Source organism: Camelina sativa, chromosome 15 (assembly GCF_000633955.1).
Source record: "Camelina sativa cultivar DH55 chromosome 15, Cs, whole genome shotgun sequence".
NCBI lineage: Eukaryota > Viridiplantae > Streptophyta > Magnoliopsida > Brassicales > Brassicaceae > Camelina > Camelina sativa.
In genome coordinates this window covers 975,951-996,649 of record NC_025699.1, presented here as the reverse complement: position 1 = coordinate 996,649, position 20,699 = coordinate 975,951, and the positions used below count along the sequence as shown (strand labels likewise).

At 30.8% G+C, this 20,699-nt stretch overlaps 3 protein-coding genes across 5 annotated transcripts; all 3 read left to right on the top strand.

Moving 5' to 3' along the window:
- Positions 4,210–5,873, top strand: LOC104744462 (peroxidase 28-like). Its single transcript, XM_010465523.1, has 3 exons — positions 4,210–4,455; positions 4,750–5,216; positions 5,488–5,873. The coding sequence occupies exons 1-3, from the start codon at positions 4,252–4,254 to the stop codon at positions 5,774–5,776; spliced, it is 960 nt and encodes a 319-aa protein (XP_010463825.1). The 5' UTR covers positions 4,210–4,251; the 3' UTR covers positions 5,777–5,873.
- LOC104747984 (peroxidase 57-like) lies at positions 7,538–9,034 on the top strand. The gene is made up of 3 exons (XM_010469685.1): positions 7,538–7,766; positions 8,002–8,453; positions 8,737–9,034. The coding sequence occupies exons 1-3, from the start codon at positions 7,563–7,565 to the stop codon at positions 9,032–9,034; spliced, it is 954 nt and encodes a 317-aa protein (XP_010467987.1). The 5' UTR covers positions 7,538–7,562.
- On the top strand, positions 15,392–18,182 carry LOC104744461 (WUSCHEL-related homeobox 11). 3 transcript variants are annotated; one of them, XM_010465521.2, is made up of 4 exons: positions 15,392–15,891; positions 15,979–16,170; positions 16,669–16,844; positions 17,948–18,182. In XM_010465521.2, the coding sequence occupies exons 1-4, from the start codon at positions 15,465–15,467 to the stop codon at positions 17,957–17,959; spliced, it is 807 nt and encodes a 268-aa protein (XP_010463823.1). In that variant the 5' UTR covers positions 15,392–15,464; the 3' UTR covers positions 17,960–18,182. The 3 variants fall into 3 exon arrangements, with proteins under 3 accessions (XP_010463823.1, XP_010463822.1, XP_010463824.1); XM_010465520.2 differs by having other exon boundaries at positions 15,392–16,170; XM_010465522.2 differs by lacking the exon at positions 17,948–18,182 and having other exon boundaries at positions 15,392–16,170; positions 16,646–16,746.

Genomic DNA, 20,699 nt, shown 5'->3' with positions numbered 1-20,699 from the left:
TTAACTCATACCCATTAAAATAATAGACAAACAGGGTAAATCCATGGGTTTCTACCCATTTTGACACCCCTAAAAACAACCCAATTCTAACTCATCTAAAAAATAAAAAAAACTAATCACACCCCACTTTGAATTATTAAAATAAATATACCTGTTACAAATCTTTTAAAAAACCACTAACTAATCACTACAAATACAAAAGCATCAACAAAAAACTACTCAAACAAGTTACAAAATAATAAAATAAATGAAAAGATTATCTACAACCATATATAATTAAACCAAATAACAATCCAATGACAAAATGAAAAATAATTTTAATTAAGCACAACTAACGACTAAAGCAAGACAACGACTATTACTATACAAACTTAACTTCTAATTTTACTAGATAAGATCCCGCACATCGTGCGGGTTTAAAAATCGTTGAAGAAAATAAATTCTAAATTTTAAACAATTTAAAAAAATATATAAATAAATTTTATTTCCTAAAGTAAATATATAAATAGTTTAAGTTAGNTTATGCTTGAAGTAGCAGCCAAGTAAAGAGGTCTCATTGGTATCTAGGGGTGTCAAAATGGGTAACCCGACCCGATCCGACCTATCCCCATATGGATTAGAGACTTTTGTGGGGGGGGTTCAATCTGACCCATTTATTATAATGGGTTGAATTTATATACCCAAACCCAATTATAAAAAACTCAATGGCTAAATGGGTTACCCATATATAAATAAAATAAAATAAAATAATTGATATTAAGTTCATAATATATTATATAAAATAGCATTATAAAACCAACTAAAGTTTTCAAGCTTAAAAAGTTAATATCTATATATTAAAAAAAAATTCACATTCATTTTAGATCATTGACATATATATTACTGTTTACTTTTTTTTTTTTGCTAGAAAAACTTAACATTTATTTTAGATATTTTACATAAATTAGTTACAAAAAGAAAATATTATACATATTAATATATACTATATTATATTATATGCATATATATATTATTTTTATTTTTTCGATTAACCCATTGGTAACTCATAACCCTAATGGGTTTATCCCGATAAACCCACGAACCTATTGGACAAACCTATTAAAACCCATTTATTTATATGGGTATAAAAACTTAACTCATACCCATTAAAATAATAGACAAACAGGGTAAATCCATGGGTTTCTACCCATTTTGACACCCCTAAAAACAACCCAATTCTAACTCATCTAAAAAATAAAAAAAACTAATCACACCCCACTTTGAATTATTAAAATAAATATACCTGTTACAAATCTTTTAAAAAACCACTAACTAATCACTACAAATACAAAAGCATCAACAAAAAACTACTCAAACAAGTTACAAAATAATAAAATAAATGAAAAGATTATCTACAACCATATATAATTAAACCAAATAACAATCCAATGACAAAATGAAAAATAATTTTAATTAAGCACAACTAACGACTAAAGCAAGACAACGACTATTACTATACAAACTTAACTTCTAATTTTACTAGATAAGATCCCGCACATCGTGCGGGTTTAAAAATCGTTGAAGAAAATAAATTCTAAATTTTAAACAATTTAAAAAAATATATAAATAAATTTTATTTCCTAAAGTAAATATATAAATAGTTTAAGTTAGAGAATATTTGTATTTACTTTCATACATTTATTTATATTTTTATATTTTAATATATTATAACAATTATTACAATAATCTAAAGCTAAATTATATCCCACTAAAATTTTTGCCAAATACTCATCATTACAAATATTATTATTGTCAAATTTCAAAAACGTTTCATAACTTATTCACAAGATATTTTACATGCAACAAATTCATCAAAGCAACATCTAATAACTAATCATGTACAATTTTATTTTATGTTTTACCATTAAAAATATGTTCTTACACCCAAAATTATTTTATTGTTAAAGTATGCTCTTTATCACCAGCTATAAAATGTCTTCTAAACAAATTAAACAAATTCTATGTTGCTTTACTTTCATTTTGGCATAATTATAGTTCTTATAATTACTAAAATTGTTTTGTGACATAATTTCTTTAACCATGAAGTTTTTTTACTCCAAAGATATTGGATGAACAACTGGTGAAAATTATCTACTCGATTACAATGATTTTATGACTAACCCAATAAAAGTTGAGAAACTGAAAAAATGTTAATATAATATAATACAAATAAAAATGAGAAAATTATAATCATGATGGTATATATGTCTTAGATAATTCAGATATACAAAATAGAAACTTTATATATAATCCAAAATATGACATATGTCATAATCACGTTAAGGATCAACGACCTATTTACTCTTTAGAAGTATCCAATTGTACCAAAACAACTTAAAGCTATGACCTCGTCTCAAATATTTTCGAATCATAAATTCTCAAATTATTTTTACCCGAATCAAAGTTCTCATATATTTCTCCATATACCTGGTTTAAACGGTTTACAAACCTAATCCGATAGAAAACCACATGAATCCGGTTTGAAACCAATTTTAAAATGGTATACCGTTCCAACTTCCCAAATTTGAAACCGCTTCTCAATTACTCGATCAAGCAGCTCTTGTTTCAGTACCGGAATCATCAACATTATTCAGAAAAGAAAACTCTAAATTTTGACCAGAAACATCAACCACTGACTTATCTTCCAAACTTATAATGCTACTAACTGTAGAATCACTTTGGAACCTCCATCAGTGTCTCCATTCTCGATTAAATTATCTACTTCGATTTCATTTCATTGCATCTGATAGCTTCCATTGAAAACCACGCACGAATCAAAGACCCACGCAATAGATCGGTAAAACTATATCAGAAAAAAAAATCAAAGATCAAAGTTTTCGATATAAACATGTAATGTTATGTAGATATAATGTAATTTTCTTAATTAGATGTTCTATTATGTTTCAAAAAAAAATAATTCTTTTGACATAACTTATGTTATTCTTTTTAAATTTATTATTCACTATTTATTTATTAATAATAATATACATGCTTAGTGAATTACTTGATTGTTTATACATGTCAAAATCTTATTAAGAAAGCACGTATAATATAAGTAGCATACAATGGAAAACATATTAGTTTTGTTAATTTTTCTTTTTGATTTAGAAATTTTTTTAGATATAAACATGTAAATTTTGTTTAGATTTAATGTTATATTCTTAATTAGCTGTTTGGAAAAATAATTATTTTTTGACACGTGTCAACATCTCATCGGTATACTTGACACGTGTCATGATCATCTTAATGACTAATTTGAAAACCCAAGTTTACATAATAAGGTTTTAAATATAATAAAAAGATTAGACTTCAATTCAAGTTTTTTTCCTAAGACTTCCAATCGGTTCTTCATGATCTCTGTTTTCTTCGCATGTGCCTTCACAAATCTTATTGCAGTACTCAGTGTCCGAAATTGGCTAACCGTAGAGACATAATTTTTTTTTCTTTTTTTTTTGTGCAAACAAAGACATAAAATTTAATGTATTAGGTTATATAGTATAATTATACGACTAAATATGGATGGCACATAGTATATTTATTTTACCATGTAGTGATTGAGAATCTTTGTAACAGTGAAACTTTGTTTTTTTTTTGTTTTTTGTCTACAGTGAAACTTTGATATGGATGGAACATAATATATTTATCTTAGTTGTTTTTTTTTAATATAATAAGATTACAATTATCTTATGCTTTGTTTTACAATACTTGAAAACTGTAATTTCTGATCGTTAAAATTGATATGTGTCATGATCTGGTAAATTTTTAATTTTGATCTCTGATCGTTTAAACTAACACGTGTCATGATCTGGTGAATTACTAACTTTGAGAACCAAGGTTTATATAATAAGATATGTTTAAAAAAAAAAAATAATCATGATGATTTAAAATTAATAAAAATTCTAAAATTGACTTCATTATACTACCTGACAAAACATATAGAAGAAAATAACCGAACAAAAGACCAAAGAAAAACATACGAACAACATAACCAGACGAAAAGAGAAACAATATATAACCAACAAACAAAGTAACAAAACAATTGGAAAAAAACCCTCATCTAATTCCCGCGCGTAGCGCGGGTCAATTGCTAGTTTTCTTTATAAACGGCCCATTTTGGCGTATAAATAGTAGTTGTTGATTTAAGAGGTCTCATAAGCCATTGCACAAGAACATAACACACTATCATATTGCAACATTTTCCACCTAAACAAGATGAAGATTGCAAACTTTTCTGTTATACTCTTGATTTTCTTGATTTTCCCCGTGGCAATAGCACAGCTAAGATTCGGGTTTTACAGTCAATCGTGCCCTAATGCAGAGACTATCGTACAAAACCTGGTCCGCCAGCAGTTTGCTCGTGACCCTTCAATCACGGCCGCCTTGACTCGGATGCATTTTCATGACTGTTTTGTCCAGGTATGATTCTCATCAAACATCCATCTTCAATTTTGATATCGTTAGGTTTACCAAAAGCGATGCAATCAAAGAGAAATAGGTACGAAATAGCCAATTAAATTATGTGTTGACTATATTATATTTTCTTAAAAAAAAGTTTTTAAAATTTCAAAATATATAAATCAACTTTAATTTCATTAAAAGTAAACGTTAAATGTAAAAACATGACCAGATATATAATTTCTGAAAAGTAAAATAGATTAGAAAATTAACTTATTATTGTTTAAAACAATTTCTTGTTATGATCACTATTAGGGATGCGACGCTTCTCTCCTCATAGACCCAACGACGACTCAACCATCACCGGAAAAAACCGCCCGCCCAAACGGTAGCGTGCGAGGGTTCGAGCTGATCGACGAGATCAAGACGGCACTCGAAGCTCAATGCCCCTTGAAGGTCTCGTGCTCCGACATAATCACGCTCGCCACACGTGAGTCCGTGTTCTTAGGTGGTGGACCGAGCTACCCGGTACCTACCGGACGTCGTGATGGCTTTGTATCGAACCTTGCAGACGCAGAGCAGATCCTCCCTGGACCAGGCATCTCTGTCGCAGGTATGCTAGGTTTTTTCGGCAACAAAGGGATGGACGTTTTCGATGCGGTGGCGCTTTTGGGTGCGCACACGGTTGGGGTCGCTTCTTGTGGTAATTTTGGGGACCGAGTCACGAACTTTCAAGGAACCGGACAGCCCGACCCAACTATGGACCCCAGTTTGGTTGCCAGGTAATTTAAATCAGATTTAAGACATAAACTATATAGATGGGATATATATATTAGCTAGTGACTAAGTTTCTTACAAAATATTTTATTTAGTAATGTTTTGAATACGATCATTCGATAATTATCCTAGGGTAAGCTTATTATTTAAAGCAGAACAATGATTGAAACAATCAGTTGAAAAGAAAAATTATTTACAAAAAATAAAAAAAGGATTTGAAACTAGGTATTTGTTGGTAAGAAGACTTGTAATATATATTGAATAATTCTCATGTAGCCTAAGGAACACATGTGCGGCTCCAGGCGGCTTTGCGGCACTGGACCAGTCAACGCCGTTTTCATTCGACAACTTGTTCTTTAGTCAGCTCAGACAGAGGAAAGGAATTTTGTTTATTGACCAGCGAATGGCGACCGATCCGGCCACTTCTGATGTTGTGTCTCAGTACGCAGCCAACAACGAACTATTCAAACGTCAGTTTGCGATTGCGATGGTGAAGATGGGAGCCGTTGACGTGCTTACGGGTTTAGCGGGTGAGATCAGGGGGAATTGTAGAGCATTCAACTAAAGCTTTATAAACTTTTTCTATTCTTGATTGTTTTTATTTTCTTTCTTGCTTCTGATGAATTGTGAAATGGTGATTGTTTGCTTATTTATGTATGTATATCCTTAAAATAAGGTTTGGTGAATCGATTTGATAACAGCAAGATGTTACGTTGGTACCAGAAAACCGCAAGATGTTACGTTGGTACCAGATTTGTGATTTAAGTTGATCTGATTCCAAACTAATTCAGAGTTTCTATCTTTCTCATGCTCAAGCACTTGGATATGTAATTTTTTCCGGCTCTATCCAATTTACTTGAGCGAAAAGTTACGGAAAAAAGAAGAACCAATTCCGGTATACACATAACCAAAATGAAAATCACATTACTATTGTGTTTATAATGTAACATATAACTAGGAAAGTATAGTGTATGTGGTTTTCTATATAGAAAAGTCATATTTTTGTTTTCTTATTATATTTAGCTAGAACTACTTCAACACTAGTCTGACGTCTCTCTAACGAGGAATAGTTATTAGAATACGAATATGTTCATATGAGCCCGAAAAAGTCAACCCTTGTTTGCTTGATAAAAATGTATTTTAATACTCCCTCCGGTTTCAGTGTCATTTTAGGATCTCCTCACATATATTAATAAAATTATTAATATATTATACAATTTTTTCTATTGGTTAATACATTAAATTATTAGGGATAAGGGATAAAATTGGAAAATTTATCAAACATCTACATTGGAAATACAAAGTGAAACTTATTCTAAAACAAAATTTCCAGGCTAAAATGACACTTAATATGAAATGGAGAGAGTATTTCGAGGATGAACCAAAAAAAGAAAAATCCTTTTCTTATTTATATTTTAGAATTTAGATAATATATATTTAAAGCATCGTAAAAAAATATTACCAACGTCAAGATTAATATTAATATCATATTTATTCTTACTTTTTTAATATCATTGTAAAACATTATTGATTGAATAACACTAAATGAATAACACATAGTTTTGCCTAACGTTTTAAAAGCTATTGCGAAGATAACACCAAATTTTATATTTGGATCATCTTAGATGAACTCAAATATTCAATCCATAAACCATTTTTGTTATATTTTCATGTAATTAAGTTTTGATTAATGTTTTAAAATTAAGTAATTATAAATTATAAGATATTAAGAGTTATAAAAACTGTACAAGACTTGAATTCATCTAACTTTCAGAACTGTACTATAGAAAGTATCCAAAAGAAAAAATCAAAGTTATAAAATAAATAGTTGTAGTCTTCTAGAGTAAACAAATTATAGTGTCAATGTCCAATTTTAGCTTTACTAATATAATATTACTATATTTAGCAGTAAGCAGCTGACAATTTCCGAAATTTATAATTTATCACATAAATTTTACAGTGTAGAAGATTATTTTGACCAAATAAAATAGGATATTTAAACTACTTGGTTGAACTGAAACATACATCTTACCGACAATAAAAGATAAAAAACTCTCTTGATATCTACTTTTGTTAAAAATATTACTATTTACTTAGCACAGCAAGTTTATTAAATATTCTACAAGGCACCGGAATGTTTCCCTCTGCGTTTATAAATTCACCTGTATTAATTAGTTTAAAATAATTTTACTTACACGTATGCAATTTCCCTTTATAGAAATATATCATAGACGATAGAATTTGTGTATATATAGTAATTAATGGTTGATAACAATGTTCGATCATAACACATACATATACCATACCACAACAAATAACACTTAAGTATATAAACATTTCTACAAAACAAGATGAAGATTGCAAACTTTTCTACTCTATTCTCAATTCTCTTCATTGTTCCGGTCACGTTTGCTCAATTGAAGGTCGGGTTTTATAACAATTCATGTCCTACTGCAGAAACTATCGTTCGTAATCTCGTGACAGATGAGTTCGAGAGTGACCCCACGATTACTGCCGCTTTGCTTCGGATGCATTTTCACGACTGTTTTGTCGGGGTACGTATGAATCTCATCGAACATTTATTCTTATTGCAAATTCTGTAGGAACATTTTGATATGTTAAGACTAATTTCAATTCGAGTCAAAACATAAAATGGGACGTTAACGTTTTAATAGGTTTGTGCTTAGTATAAAATTAAATATTTCCTTAACACATGCAAAAAATGATAAAAATCATATGTCATTTGGATCGGTTGATTAATTTTGTAAAAACACTTTAAATCTCGTATAGGGCTGCGACGGTTCTATCCTTCTAAACTCGACAGATTCAGAAAGATTCGTCGGTCCAAACTTGAGCGTGAGAGGCTTTGAGCTAATCGACGAGATCAAGACCGAGCTTGAGGCTCAGTGTCCCTCGAACGTTTCGTGCGCTGACATAATGGCACTTGCCACTCGTGACTCTGTGGTCTTAGCCGGAGGGCCGAACTACAACATCCCCACGGGGCGACGTGATGGGTTAACAACGAATGCAAACGGCGTGTTTGACCTTATTGGACCAACCGCCTCCGTGGCTGCCTTTCTTAGTTTCTTTGGGGATAAAATGCTGAACACGTTCGATGCGGTGGCTCTTTTGGGTGCACACACGGTTGGTGTTGGATCTTGTAATCTATTCGAGGATCGGCTCTCGAATTTTAATGGAACCGGACTGCCAGACCCGTCAATGGACTCGAACCTGGTTGCAAAGTAAGCTAGACCGGAACTTTATATTTCATTTACAATGAATTTGGATTTTAGTCAAATATAGTTTTTTTTTTTTCAAAAGAGTTTAATTTTTGTTTCGATTTTTCTTTAAAATATTGGTTTGAATTAGGATTTGGTTTTGTTTTGTCAGATATCCAAAATTCATTTGATTTAAATTCAATCTTGTTTTTAGATAATTTTTTTGGTTTGATTCATATCAACCAGAAGAAGATAAACGATGAAATAAAGTAGACGCACTAAATAATTGAAAACCATATTTATACAGTTTGACCAGCATATGTGCGGCATCAGAGAACCCATCAACTGGACTGGACAGGTCAACACCGTTGACTTTTGATAATGCATTCTTTGGGGAAATCCGAGCGAGGAGAGGAGTTTTGCAACTTGACCAGCGGCTTGCAACCGACGAAGCCACTTCTAGTGTTGTGGCTCAGTACGCAGCAGACAACGACTTATTCAAACGTCAGTTTGCGATCGCGATGGTGAAAATGGGAGCTGTTGGTGTCCTCACCGGTGAAAACGGTGATATCAGAAAAAATTGTTGGGCATTCAACGACATTTAACTTGCTTTTACATATAATCTAATACTTTATTGTTTGTTTGTTTGTTTGTTTGTTTTTTTCCCTATTATTGTTAATAACTATTCCATATGTTATGTGATGTGTTTGACTTGCTCTTTTGATTCTCTTTAAAATAAAATAAAATATTTTAATTTACAGTAATAAATAGTTTAAACATCAATGATATAGAATTTTTACTTAAAAGACTTCAGTTAACTTGAACGTATCGAAAGAAATTGAGCATCTTCCATATGTTGGTGTTAAAAAGATCGATTATTCAGTTTATTGTTGAATTATAAATGTTAAAGTGTTGTACCTCATATCATATACTACGAGTTGTAGGCCTCAAGCGTGCTCCAACGCTACAAATTTTTTAAAACTGCGTGACACAGCCTTTAGTGGGCCTCGTTACGTTTTGCCTCCAGTAATCGGCCTCATCGCAAGTCAATAAACATAGTAAGACATAAAATATCCTATAATGAATACATGTTTTTGGAAGAACGGACCCAAAATTAAATATGAACCAAGAGATATAAAAGTAAGATTGTAATAGCGTGGTGGCCGGTGTGGATTCCAATATTTTTGATTTGGAGCATATAGTAGTAGAGAATAATGACGATCAAGCTCCAGACAATAATGCTAGCTAGGCATTAATTAGTTATGTAGTTTTAACGGAATTTATATAATTATATGACATGAATAGAGTAGTCTGGACTAGCTAGGTAGCTATTTTATAATTAGATTGTACTATTCGTTAGAGAGGGCACTTGTTAATATAGTCTATTGAAAGAAAAAGGTTTGATCGGACAAAGAAGTCTTACGTAGGCCATAACACATAATATTTTTCTTGTGAACAATAGGACTTTCAATTCGATTCTCATCCTTTTATCTTATGGACATTTATAAATATTGGAGAAACTAAAGGCATCTTTAATATTCCCTTTAATAGACACTTACACACGCGTACAGAAGTAGAAAAATATGGGCATAAGTAAACTAGAGTTTATTTAGAATCTAGTCACAATACTAGTAATAATTGAAAATGGATGGTGATGTTTTGTGCTCGTGTGTGACACTAGGAAGGATTTTGTCTTTGTTTAGTTCACATGTCCTTTTCACAACAACATTGCCATTTGTCTGAACAAAGGCCAAACATAGTGCCGGCTAATGATGATTAATGATAACTTTAGCACGTAATTAACATTTCGAATGAACTGAACATATAGAAATTAAAATAAATGCATGAATCTGCCTAGCTATTTGATCATTACATAATTTTATTAGTAAATAAAAAGATTAGAGCTTTAGCCTTTTGGCTCTTTTTGTGATGGCAAAGCATTCAAGTGCGAGACACATCAGTATCACTTGAAACAACTTAAGGATTATTTGTAAGTAAAAAAAGAGATCTACGAATTTTATTTATTTTTAAAATCACTTGCGCCGTATCTTTGGTATGTGTTTTAGGTGTTTTGTACCAAACCCATATGCTGTTATTATTTATGGAAAGTTATGTCGACATTGTCTCAAGAGTCTCAACTCTCAAGATACCGTATATAGCAGTTCTATCTTACTGATGGATGTGGCATAGGAAAGAAATCATGAAAATTACTTGGTGGCAGATATTTTAGATTATTCTCAACTATTCTCAATATCTGCAATAGATATCAGCTATATTGTGGATATGTGAGAAGATATTTGTTTGGGTGAAACTGTCTCTAGATAGACAAAATTTAAGAAAATTAAAGTTGGCAAATATGTATGTAACACCGTAAAAAGTTGTGTATATTTTATGTGTTTTAAGCATAAAGCTGTGAATTACATATAATGAAAACACGTTTGAAATCCGTGTTATTTAAAAAAAAAATGATTAGTAAAACCAACTTTTTATGAGTTTATCCACTGTTTTTAAAAATATATAGAATAACATTTAGTGCATACTCTCTATTTGTATGAAAAAAATTATCTTAACTATATATTGTGGAAACCCTTCAAACAAATTTATCTTCTCAACGTTTTAAGATATGAGGCAAATAAATTTGTTTGTTTTCTTTAAAATATGGAGAAGGAGAGAGATGATTGTAGTTTCTTGTCAGGATTCATGCATGCTGCATATACATTATTAATAAATAATTAATGTTCTATGTTGTAGTTTTTTTTTGTTTTTTCCTCCTTTTTTATTTTTGTCTTTTTCCTTTGTATCTTTTTTTTATTTATAATATCTTCATAAGTGCTCTGCAAGTTCAGTGGACAAATCCACAAAAACTCTACTCCATATGTCAGCTCCGTTGGTAAAAAACTTAAGCATTCAACAGTACATTTAGAATGCAAATATCGTAAAAATGTATCATGAATCTATTCGATATATCTATTAATGAAGGGAAATAACATTTTATAGTATGTTTTTTGTGTTGTGACTATTGGTGTTAAGGAAAAAGAAAACCATTTTTCATCGTATATCATATATACACTCTATAGTCTATAGGTCATATATAGTATTTTCTTTCTGATCCGGAAAATAATTAGTACGTAAGTCCCAAGGTTATAATCCCCAAAAAAAATCCGATGTATAATATAGTTACACTACTAATTACGTCATCACCAGAATCTATAATCTCTAACACAGACACATTATCTATCAGTCGTGACTGGTGAGTATAGTATATTTATGGTCCGTACATCGGTACATGTCACAGAGAGCAGGACCACATATATATCAATGTTTTTAGACGAAACAAAATCTAGAAGCCAGTCTTACAGAATTTGAGAATTTCAGGACCACAGAGATCATCGTTTATATGCTTAACTAGGGTTTTCTTCCTCTCATTTTCTGAAGCCTCGTCCATTTTTTTAGTCTAAATTGTAGGCTCTATTGTTTACACTATAGGTCTAATTTTCCAGTACATTATATAGCGTTATGGCATATCTTCTACCACGAGGTGTTCAAAATATCTTTTTAATTAATCACGTGATCAATAATCTCAACAGAAATCCTTTTTTACAAGAGTGCTCCTCTAACTGTTGCAATTGAAGGAAACGATACAGTATAAGTTTGATGAATTACTGTCTCTCACACACACATATAGTATTTTTCAAAAAAAGCAAAAGAAAAAAAAAAACTAATTACTGTCTCCCGGAGATATCCGATAAAATTGGAACAATACTGAAACAGATAATTAAGCTAGCAATATATTCTGATAATTAAACAAACCTGTTAAGTATAATTTCAATGATATAGCTGTAATAATTGCATGTTTCCAAAAGATTAAGTATCTTCAGACAAGTTTTCACTTTAGCCACAAAGGTTTTTTTTTTTGTGCGTGGACATTAACCAGAAAAAAGTGAATTTGATGTGGGCGGGTGAAACACATATTATTGTTATTCACACGTTGATAAACAAACAAAAGAGACTCACACTTGTGCCCTAAAAGCATAACCACATGTTGGTCGGTGTCCCCCTGCAACTGCAATCCGAATATATATTCATATAATATAAGCTTACAGGGAACCTTTTGATCAAATATAATTTTTTTTTCTAAACCATTTTTCTTGTCAATCAAACAAATATAAACTCTTTAAGTTAGAAAACTACAATATAGTTTGATATCAACTTGCAGAAAATTAGAATATAATAAACAGAATGCTATATTTTTAGTTAGATATAATTGTTACGTAAATATAATTTAATTCAATTATTAATTTAATTGAAATGAGTTTACTTAAAATACATTATAAATCAAAACACAAGGTATGGTATTAATTTATTTTTACCCAAAATACGAAAAGAAAATATCTAACAAAACAATAAAATTTCAGAAACTGAAAAGAAATAAGAACTAAGGTATAGTATATAGTATTAAATTTATATAAATGTAACTATAATATATTGGCTCGGGTACAGAGAGGTAGCCGGAGCCCATGCTGCATATGAATATCTACGAAGATATACGTCAATTGAATAATATTTTCTAGAAACAACACCAAAACACACAAGAGAAAACAAAAAGAAGTACTTTTATTTTATTGTTTACGTTTTTATTAATGTATATTATATAAAAAAATATATAAAACGAAAAAAATACCAAAACAGCTATACCATTATACAGAGACAGTCAAAAACAGAGGGCATCTGAAGAAGCAAGTTGTCTCCTACTGTGTCTTTCTACACTCTACCTTTTGCATACGTATTCGCACACTCACCTATGTACGGACTTTTTTATTCTCCATTTAAAGTTCAATACATTCTCCCTAACGAAAAAAAAAGGAAATATTATTTTGATCCATCCATCATACATCATTGTACACTGAATATACACCCCATTCCCTTTCATCATTTGTACACTGTATATACACTAATTCACATATCTGTTTTTAAATAATTTTCACATTTACATTTAATAACATGCATGAGTATGTGTAACTCTACGCTCGTAATCGTTATGGTTATGAACAATGGATAACTCCAAGATTCATACGCATTCACTTGACTAGAGACTTTGTTAATTAAGAATTGACTTAATGACAGTAAGTCTCAATATTAAGATGCTTGATCGGAAATCTGGACTCAGTAACCAAGGTGCCCTTGAGAAACTAAATATCTATTTCTCATCATTTTTATTAGTTTTTTACAACACCTACGAATCTCCGATCAACTATGATCAGAAAACTATTTTATAATTATAATCGTCCTTGGAGTCTTGACCAAAGTACTGATATTACCAAAACAGGCTAGACATACAGAAGAAACCAACAATAAAATTAAAAATCAGGGTTCCTATAGGAATAAAACAAACAATATAATAGAATTTTTAAAAATAAACAACATAGAGAAATGATAGAAAAATAATAGAATTCTAAAATAAACAAATAAAAAGGAAGCGCACAACTAAATCTTAACTGTCAAAATAATGAAATAAATATGGTATAATAAATTTTTGCACGTACAAAATAAAAAGCATCAAGTGGCTGGCTACCCACTGTAAGCCATGTTTTCCCAACGTCATAGGTAATAAATAACTGCATGGTATTCTTTACTTTTTGACCTTCGGTTTGGATCGTCTTTTGGGTATATAAAATTACTTAATATGCTAAAAGAATGTTATAAAAAAATTTACATGGTCAAAATATATTATTGATTTTACAACTTATAAATTAATTTTAATTATAAATTTTCTTAAGAACTTACTATACAAGGATTTTCTTCATTTTCATAAGTGTTCAAAACTTAGTGACAAAGAAAAACATTTTGATATTTTTTCATGTAAGTGACAAAAAAAATCTTTTCAGGCGCCTCTGTCGCATGACGCCAAAATTAGTCTGTTTCAGTGAAGAAAATACAAACTAGGTAACGATAAGACGATTGGATATTATACAAGATAATAATGTTAAGAAATTTATAATATATACTTTTTTTCTAAATAACAGGACGCAAACAGTTTTATCTGCCATTATACTTATACAATACTAGATTTCAATTTCAGGTACTCATTAGTATGTGTTATGAGCTTACTGATATTTTAAATTACGATGGTGTGATCATTAAGCTATAGAAGTATTGCTTAAAAAAAAAAAGAATACTAATTTAATATTTTTTTTTCTTTGATGATTTATAGAGCAGAAAGAGAGACAATCATAACCGACGACTTACTCATATAATTTTTTTTTTCAGGTGGACGGTACAATATGCGCCTCTCCATTCTCATTCCAATTAATTTTTATGTGTTTTATGACTTCTAATTTTTCCCAGCACTAATTAATCTAGAAAACTAATCAAGACTGCCTTCAAAAATTTATATTTGGACGGGGCTCCGGTGACACTCAAATGCATTTAAGCTAGTTTGAACATAATGTTTGTAATTGTAATTTTGGTTTTTGGTTTTAGAAATTTTTTATGGATAAAATTTTGATCAACGATGGATTAAACCAAAAGTCAATAGGTATCCGTTAGTGCCAAATTATGTTTTAAGCATGGCAAATGTATTTAATGAATTTGATTGCCATGCAAATCAAAGCGGATAAGGGACACTGATTTTTTTTTTTTGGAATATCCCTAGTTGCAATGGTCAAAGAGTATTTTGCTTAGTTGCTATATTTTCAGATTTCAAATGCCAAGTCCACTCGTTTGTGTTTCTCCGAGTTCAGACTTCTTAATACATTTTGGCACCTATATATATACTATATGTAACAAAATATAAAATATGCTTAAATCATTCAAGTATATTATATTGATGAACCCACAAAAAGATAAAGATAATATAAACCACATGTAACTTAATATACAAGGAAAAAAATATTATTTAAGTAATCATTCTCCTATAAATTCATTACCCTCAGCTCACCACCTCTCACAAACTCACAAACAATTTGTGGCTTCTTTTAAATTCTCCATAACCAGAAAAACAAAAAAAAAAAACAAAAATCAATATTCTTGAAAGCAATGGACCAAGAACAACATCCACATAGCCCAACCGGCCATAGTCGCTCACCCCCATCATCATCCGCCTCCGGTTCCACCACATCTGAACCGGTTCGGTCACGATGGTCACCTAAACCGGAACAAATACTCATACTTGAATCGATCTTCAACAGTGGTATGGTTAACCCTCCCAAAGAAGAGACGGTAAGGATACGAAAGATGCTCGAGAAATTTGGCGCGGTGGGAGATGCAAATGTCTTCTATTGGTTTCAAAACCGGCGGTCAAGATCCCGCAGGAGGCAGCGACAGCTCCAGGCTGCAGCTGCAGCCGCTGCCGCAACCACCAACACTTGTGACCAGACGATGATGGTGAGCAACAGCTTACCACATCATAGTGGGAGTGATTTGGGGTTTGGAGGTTGTAGCACTTCTTCTAATTACTTATTTGGTGGGTCATCCCAAGTTCCTTCTTTTTTCCTTAGTCTCTCTTCTTCTCCTCCTTCTTGTTCAAGCTCCTCTTCCACTTCTTCTTCAGCTAGCTCTTCATCTTCTTATGGTGGCGGTGGATGTGATAATCAAAGCAATAGTGGCATGGATAATCTCTTAACAATGTCTAGCCAAATGGGTTACCAAGAAGCTAATCATCTTCATTATCAACATCAAAGCTCAAATGTCGCATCGATTTTGTGCCCACCTGATCAAAACTCCCATTTTCACTACCAACAAGGTAAACACAAAACTCCCAAAAAAAAAAAAAAATTGCATGACTCTTTTTTCTTTCTTTATAAGCTCAAGTGTTTTTGTCCCCTAAACCCTCTTCCTTTCCCCAAAAAGTCTCAAAATGTAACAATTATTTTATTGTAAAGTTGTTTTAAAGGTAGGGAAAAAAATCCAATTGTGGGTGGGTTTCAACCAAAGAAACGTCCATTTTTTTTGTTTTGTTTTTGGCGACTTACTTAATAATAATTGCTTATTGGTTAATCATGCATCCGGTATTGCCTAACATTTTGTATTTGAGAGCAAGCACTTTAAACAATTCAATTTTATTAAAGAAAACATAGGAATAAAAAGCTTTAGATGAGTTCCAACCAAAGAACTGACTCTTTATGAGTAGTAGCTTAATTCTTCTTTAAATAATAATGCCTTGTTAACAACTGGAGTAATTATCTAATCTAATCTTTCTTACATATATAATATATAAGAAATATATATGTTTGAAATTCAGGGGTTATAACGGTGTTTATAAACGGAGTTCCGACAGAAGTGACGAGAGGAGGAATAGACATGAAAGCAACGTTTGGAGAAGATTTGGTTTTGGTGCATTCCTCAGGTGTTCCTCTCCCTACCGATGAGTTCGGTTTTTTGATGCATACCTTACAACATGGTGAAGCTTATTTCCTGGTAATTAATTCAATCTTGGTATCGTTTGCTCTTTCTTTTTCTTTTATTGCTGATTGAATTCCTCGTGAATATATATATTTGTTATATTTGTTTGGTTTTGAGCAAACGTACTCTTTTATTCTTTTTCTTTTTTTGGTTATGTCGTCTCTCTCTTTCTCGATCCTCACTTTGGTGTTGAAAATAGGAAATGAGATGGAACCCAATTGGGGTAAAGTCCTAAATTGTCTGCTGCAATATTTATTTAATCTATCATAATTTAATAAATAGAGAAAGTCTTTCGTAAGAGAAAGCGAATTGATGAGTGTCGGTTTGTGCAGTCAATGAATATGATTTTTTTTTTCTTTTAAAATTTTACATGAAATTTTCTGTAACTGAAGTTTTGTGGTTTGACGAGGTCTTTTTTACATTTGAATCAAACAAATATTTTAAGTTTTTAATTCATCTTCTTAATAACATTAATGCTGAAAACAAAAATTCAAAAGTAGTTGTTCAAACTGTAGTAACTTTGTCATCACAATACTACTATAATTTTACGGTTTTGATCAAGTTATTTTCTAACACTCCGCTTGGTCAATTAATCTTCGATAACTGTTATATTGATTGATTTCAGCGTTCATGTTCTAACGTAAATGTTTCTGTTTACTACTTCTATTGAGGAAAACGAAACTCTACATAGATAACTTATGCATGGAAGATCACATCTATATATGTGTGTGTTGTCTCTTCTGTGCCTTCTTTTAGAAGTAAGACTATATAGTTTTTGGTTATACAGTAATATTTTAGAAGTAAGACTATATAGTTTTTGGTTATACAGTAATATTTTATAGTTGCGGCGTGAAATATTTATTTGATTTCTTGGCGAACGAAACATTGGGAAAATATACACACACACACTCTCTCTTCTCTTGATCACATAAACATATCTCTTACAAATTTGAGTTTTAAAGTCTGATTCAGCCTTCCCCTCCTTCCTTCAAATAAGTCGATTTTTATGGGATCCTATCAAGAGAACTTTTAGTTGTTGTTTGTTTTTTCTACTTCTTTTTGTAATTTATAAAATATCTTCTTTTTGTTATTTGTTGTTTTCGTTTTGTTATCGACAGGTTCCAAGATAGACATGAACTGGCTTTACTCTTATGTGGTGATGCAACAAATGCCTTGTTTTTCTACCTTAGACTTTATTGCAACGTTCCATCCATTTTTTTTCTTTTTCTTTTATAGTCTATATATCGTGTAATCAAAGTTTATTCTGTTGTTTTACATTTTGTAATTTATTTTCGAATATATAAGATGAAGTCAAAAAGCTCTTCTAAGACAAAGAGATTTAGTATGTACGTACTATCAATTTATGTATTTAGATGTAAAATATAAATAATTGATTTGCAATAAAATTTGTGTCTAGGGATCTTCATGTTCGCGTGTACGTAGAGAGAGTAATGATCAAATATTATTGAAATTTAAAAAGAATCGAGACCTCTCAGATAGATGGCCATGGTAGTATGATGTGAAATCATTCAAGTGGAAATCGCAAGTCACAAATACAATTAATTAAAGACTAGGATCATAAACTACTCCTAGACTACTAGTCAATCTAATAAAAAAACTAGCTTGACTATATTTAGTTAACACAAAACATTAATCCCAAAGTGCAAGATCATCAATAGACTTGTATGATTAGTGAAAGCAAAAAGTAGACATATATGCTTTGAGTTTATCTGGTTAACAACTATAGTAGGACAAATTGTCACGTGAATTAATTAATCATTATCAAAAATATAGGACTCCGCTTATTATATTTAGAGAATTATCCTCAACATTTTAAGATAAATCGTTATTCTCACTTATTAATAAGCCGAAAAAGAACTCCCGGTATATCCACTAATTTGCTGCTTAATTAAAATACTACAGTGAATCCTTAAAGCGGTCATAAGCTTCTTCACCTCCTTTCACTTGGCAATTTCTTAAGTCACTCGATAATGCATATCTGAGACAAAAAGAGAAATTTAACAAATCTTACAAAGCAAATGCTCACATAGTTCTTAAAAGATCTCGGCTAGGAAAACTGATTAAAAAAAATAAAAATTAGCTTGGTCATAAAGTTGTTAATGAAACGCTTAGTGATCTGATTTAAAAGCGAGTTGAAAATGTGTATATCGATCGATCAGTACATGTAATTTGAATTATTTTAGTTTTGAATTGAATTTATTTATTAAAAAGGAAAAGAAAAAAAGCATAAGACAGCTGGGTTCATCAGATTTTGTATTCTTGTCGATTCCTGCTCTCCGAAACACAAACCTTGATTAACAACTTCAAGCAAGATCTTAATCGGATAGTTAAGACAAAAATCTTATTTTTTTTTGTAAAGCCAAATTCTGCCATTAGATCTAACCTTGTAAACATCACATGAAAGTATTGATTTAACGTTCACTTGATAATTTGAAGGACAAAATCTATATATATTCGAAATCATGCATAGACAAATCCAAGATATTTTTTTTATACAATCTTACATCGCTCTCCGTAATATTATAGGGTGGCACACGAACACACATATATCTGCGTCTATACATGTATATTTGTTATTAAGAAACATGTAGTCATGTTTATTTGTAGTTATATGAATTCACAAAATTTTGAACAATTAATCTATTTTTTATCAACTTTGCAGAATCTAGATTTATCTTCAGTTGATTCTCTAAGCTTAATAACAACAACAAAAGTCATCAGTTTACTAGATCCCCTAATTATTTTACTTGCGAGTTGCGACAGGAAAAAAAAAAAGAAAAAAAAAAGTTTTTAAGTATGTTGCATAAATTTTTGTAATGGGATCTCATAAATTAAAAGTTTGCACGAATCCGTTATTCTGTATAGTAGTATTATCAACCTCAATCGTAGTTTGACTAATTTTGGATTGAAGAGATCGATAAGCAATAAACAAGGTTACAACAACTGAATAGAGAATATGAGCTAAATCTGTGTTGCCAATATTTATACAATAATATTCACTAATGTTATATTAGTATTAATATAGAGAGAAGACGATTATGTAGATATTTAAATTCGAATTAAGCGATAAAATAAAGCCACTAGGTGACAACACCGACCATTATAACCAGTAACTAGGAGACGCATGTTTGGTTAATTCTTGATTTCCGAACTCAAAGAAGAAAGCATATGTATATTGAATTACTGATCAGTTTAGACTTACATATGGATCTTTTCAAACTTTGTACACATAGCTTCCAATAGGCTTCCATGCCGATAATTAATACTTAAACTTTATTCTTTTCCGAATAATTTTGTCTAACTTAGGACATATATAGGAGACACCAAACCTTTTTAGCATTTGTGCCTCCCACATTCTATATCTATTCTGATTTTTTTTTTTTNCTGGTTAGAAAGTATGCAAGATTTGTCTGACTATAATTTTATTAAATACTAGGTGCTTCCCCACGCAACGCGTGGGTTGTGGTGTAATTGGCACTTTCTTGTTTTTTTGGTCTATTTCTTTTTTTCTTTTGTATTATTTCGTTTTAATGGGATTCGCAGTCACTTGTATTAATACACTATATGTTTATATCATTTCGTTTAGATGTGTACAATTGTTGCGTTTATTTTTTATGAATTATGAGGATGTTGTTTCTTGCTTTTGAAGATCCAATCTTATCATTGACTGATATTGTTCCCAATACATTTATTGTATTTTAGATTTCTGATTAACTGCTTATGTAAACCCTTCATACGTTGATGTTGCAATAATAAGTTATTTTTTAAAAGTAATTATTTTCCGTGTAAGTGATTATGTTTGTATGTCCATGTTTTGGTCTAATATCAATAAGATCGTTTATGTTTTTC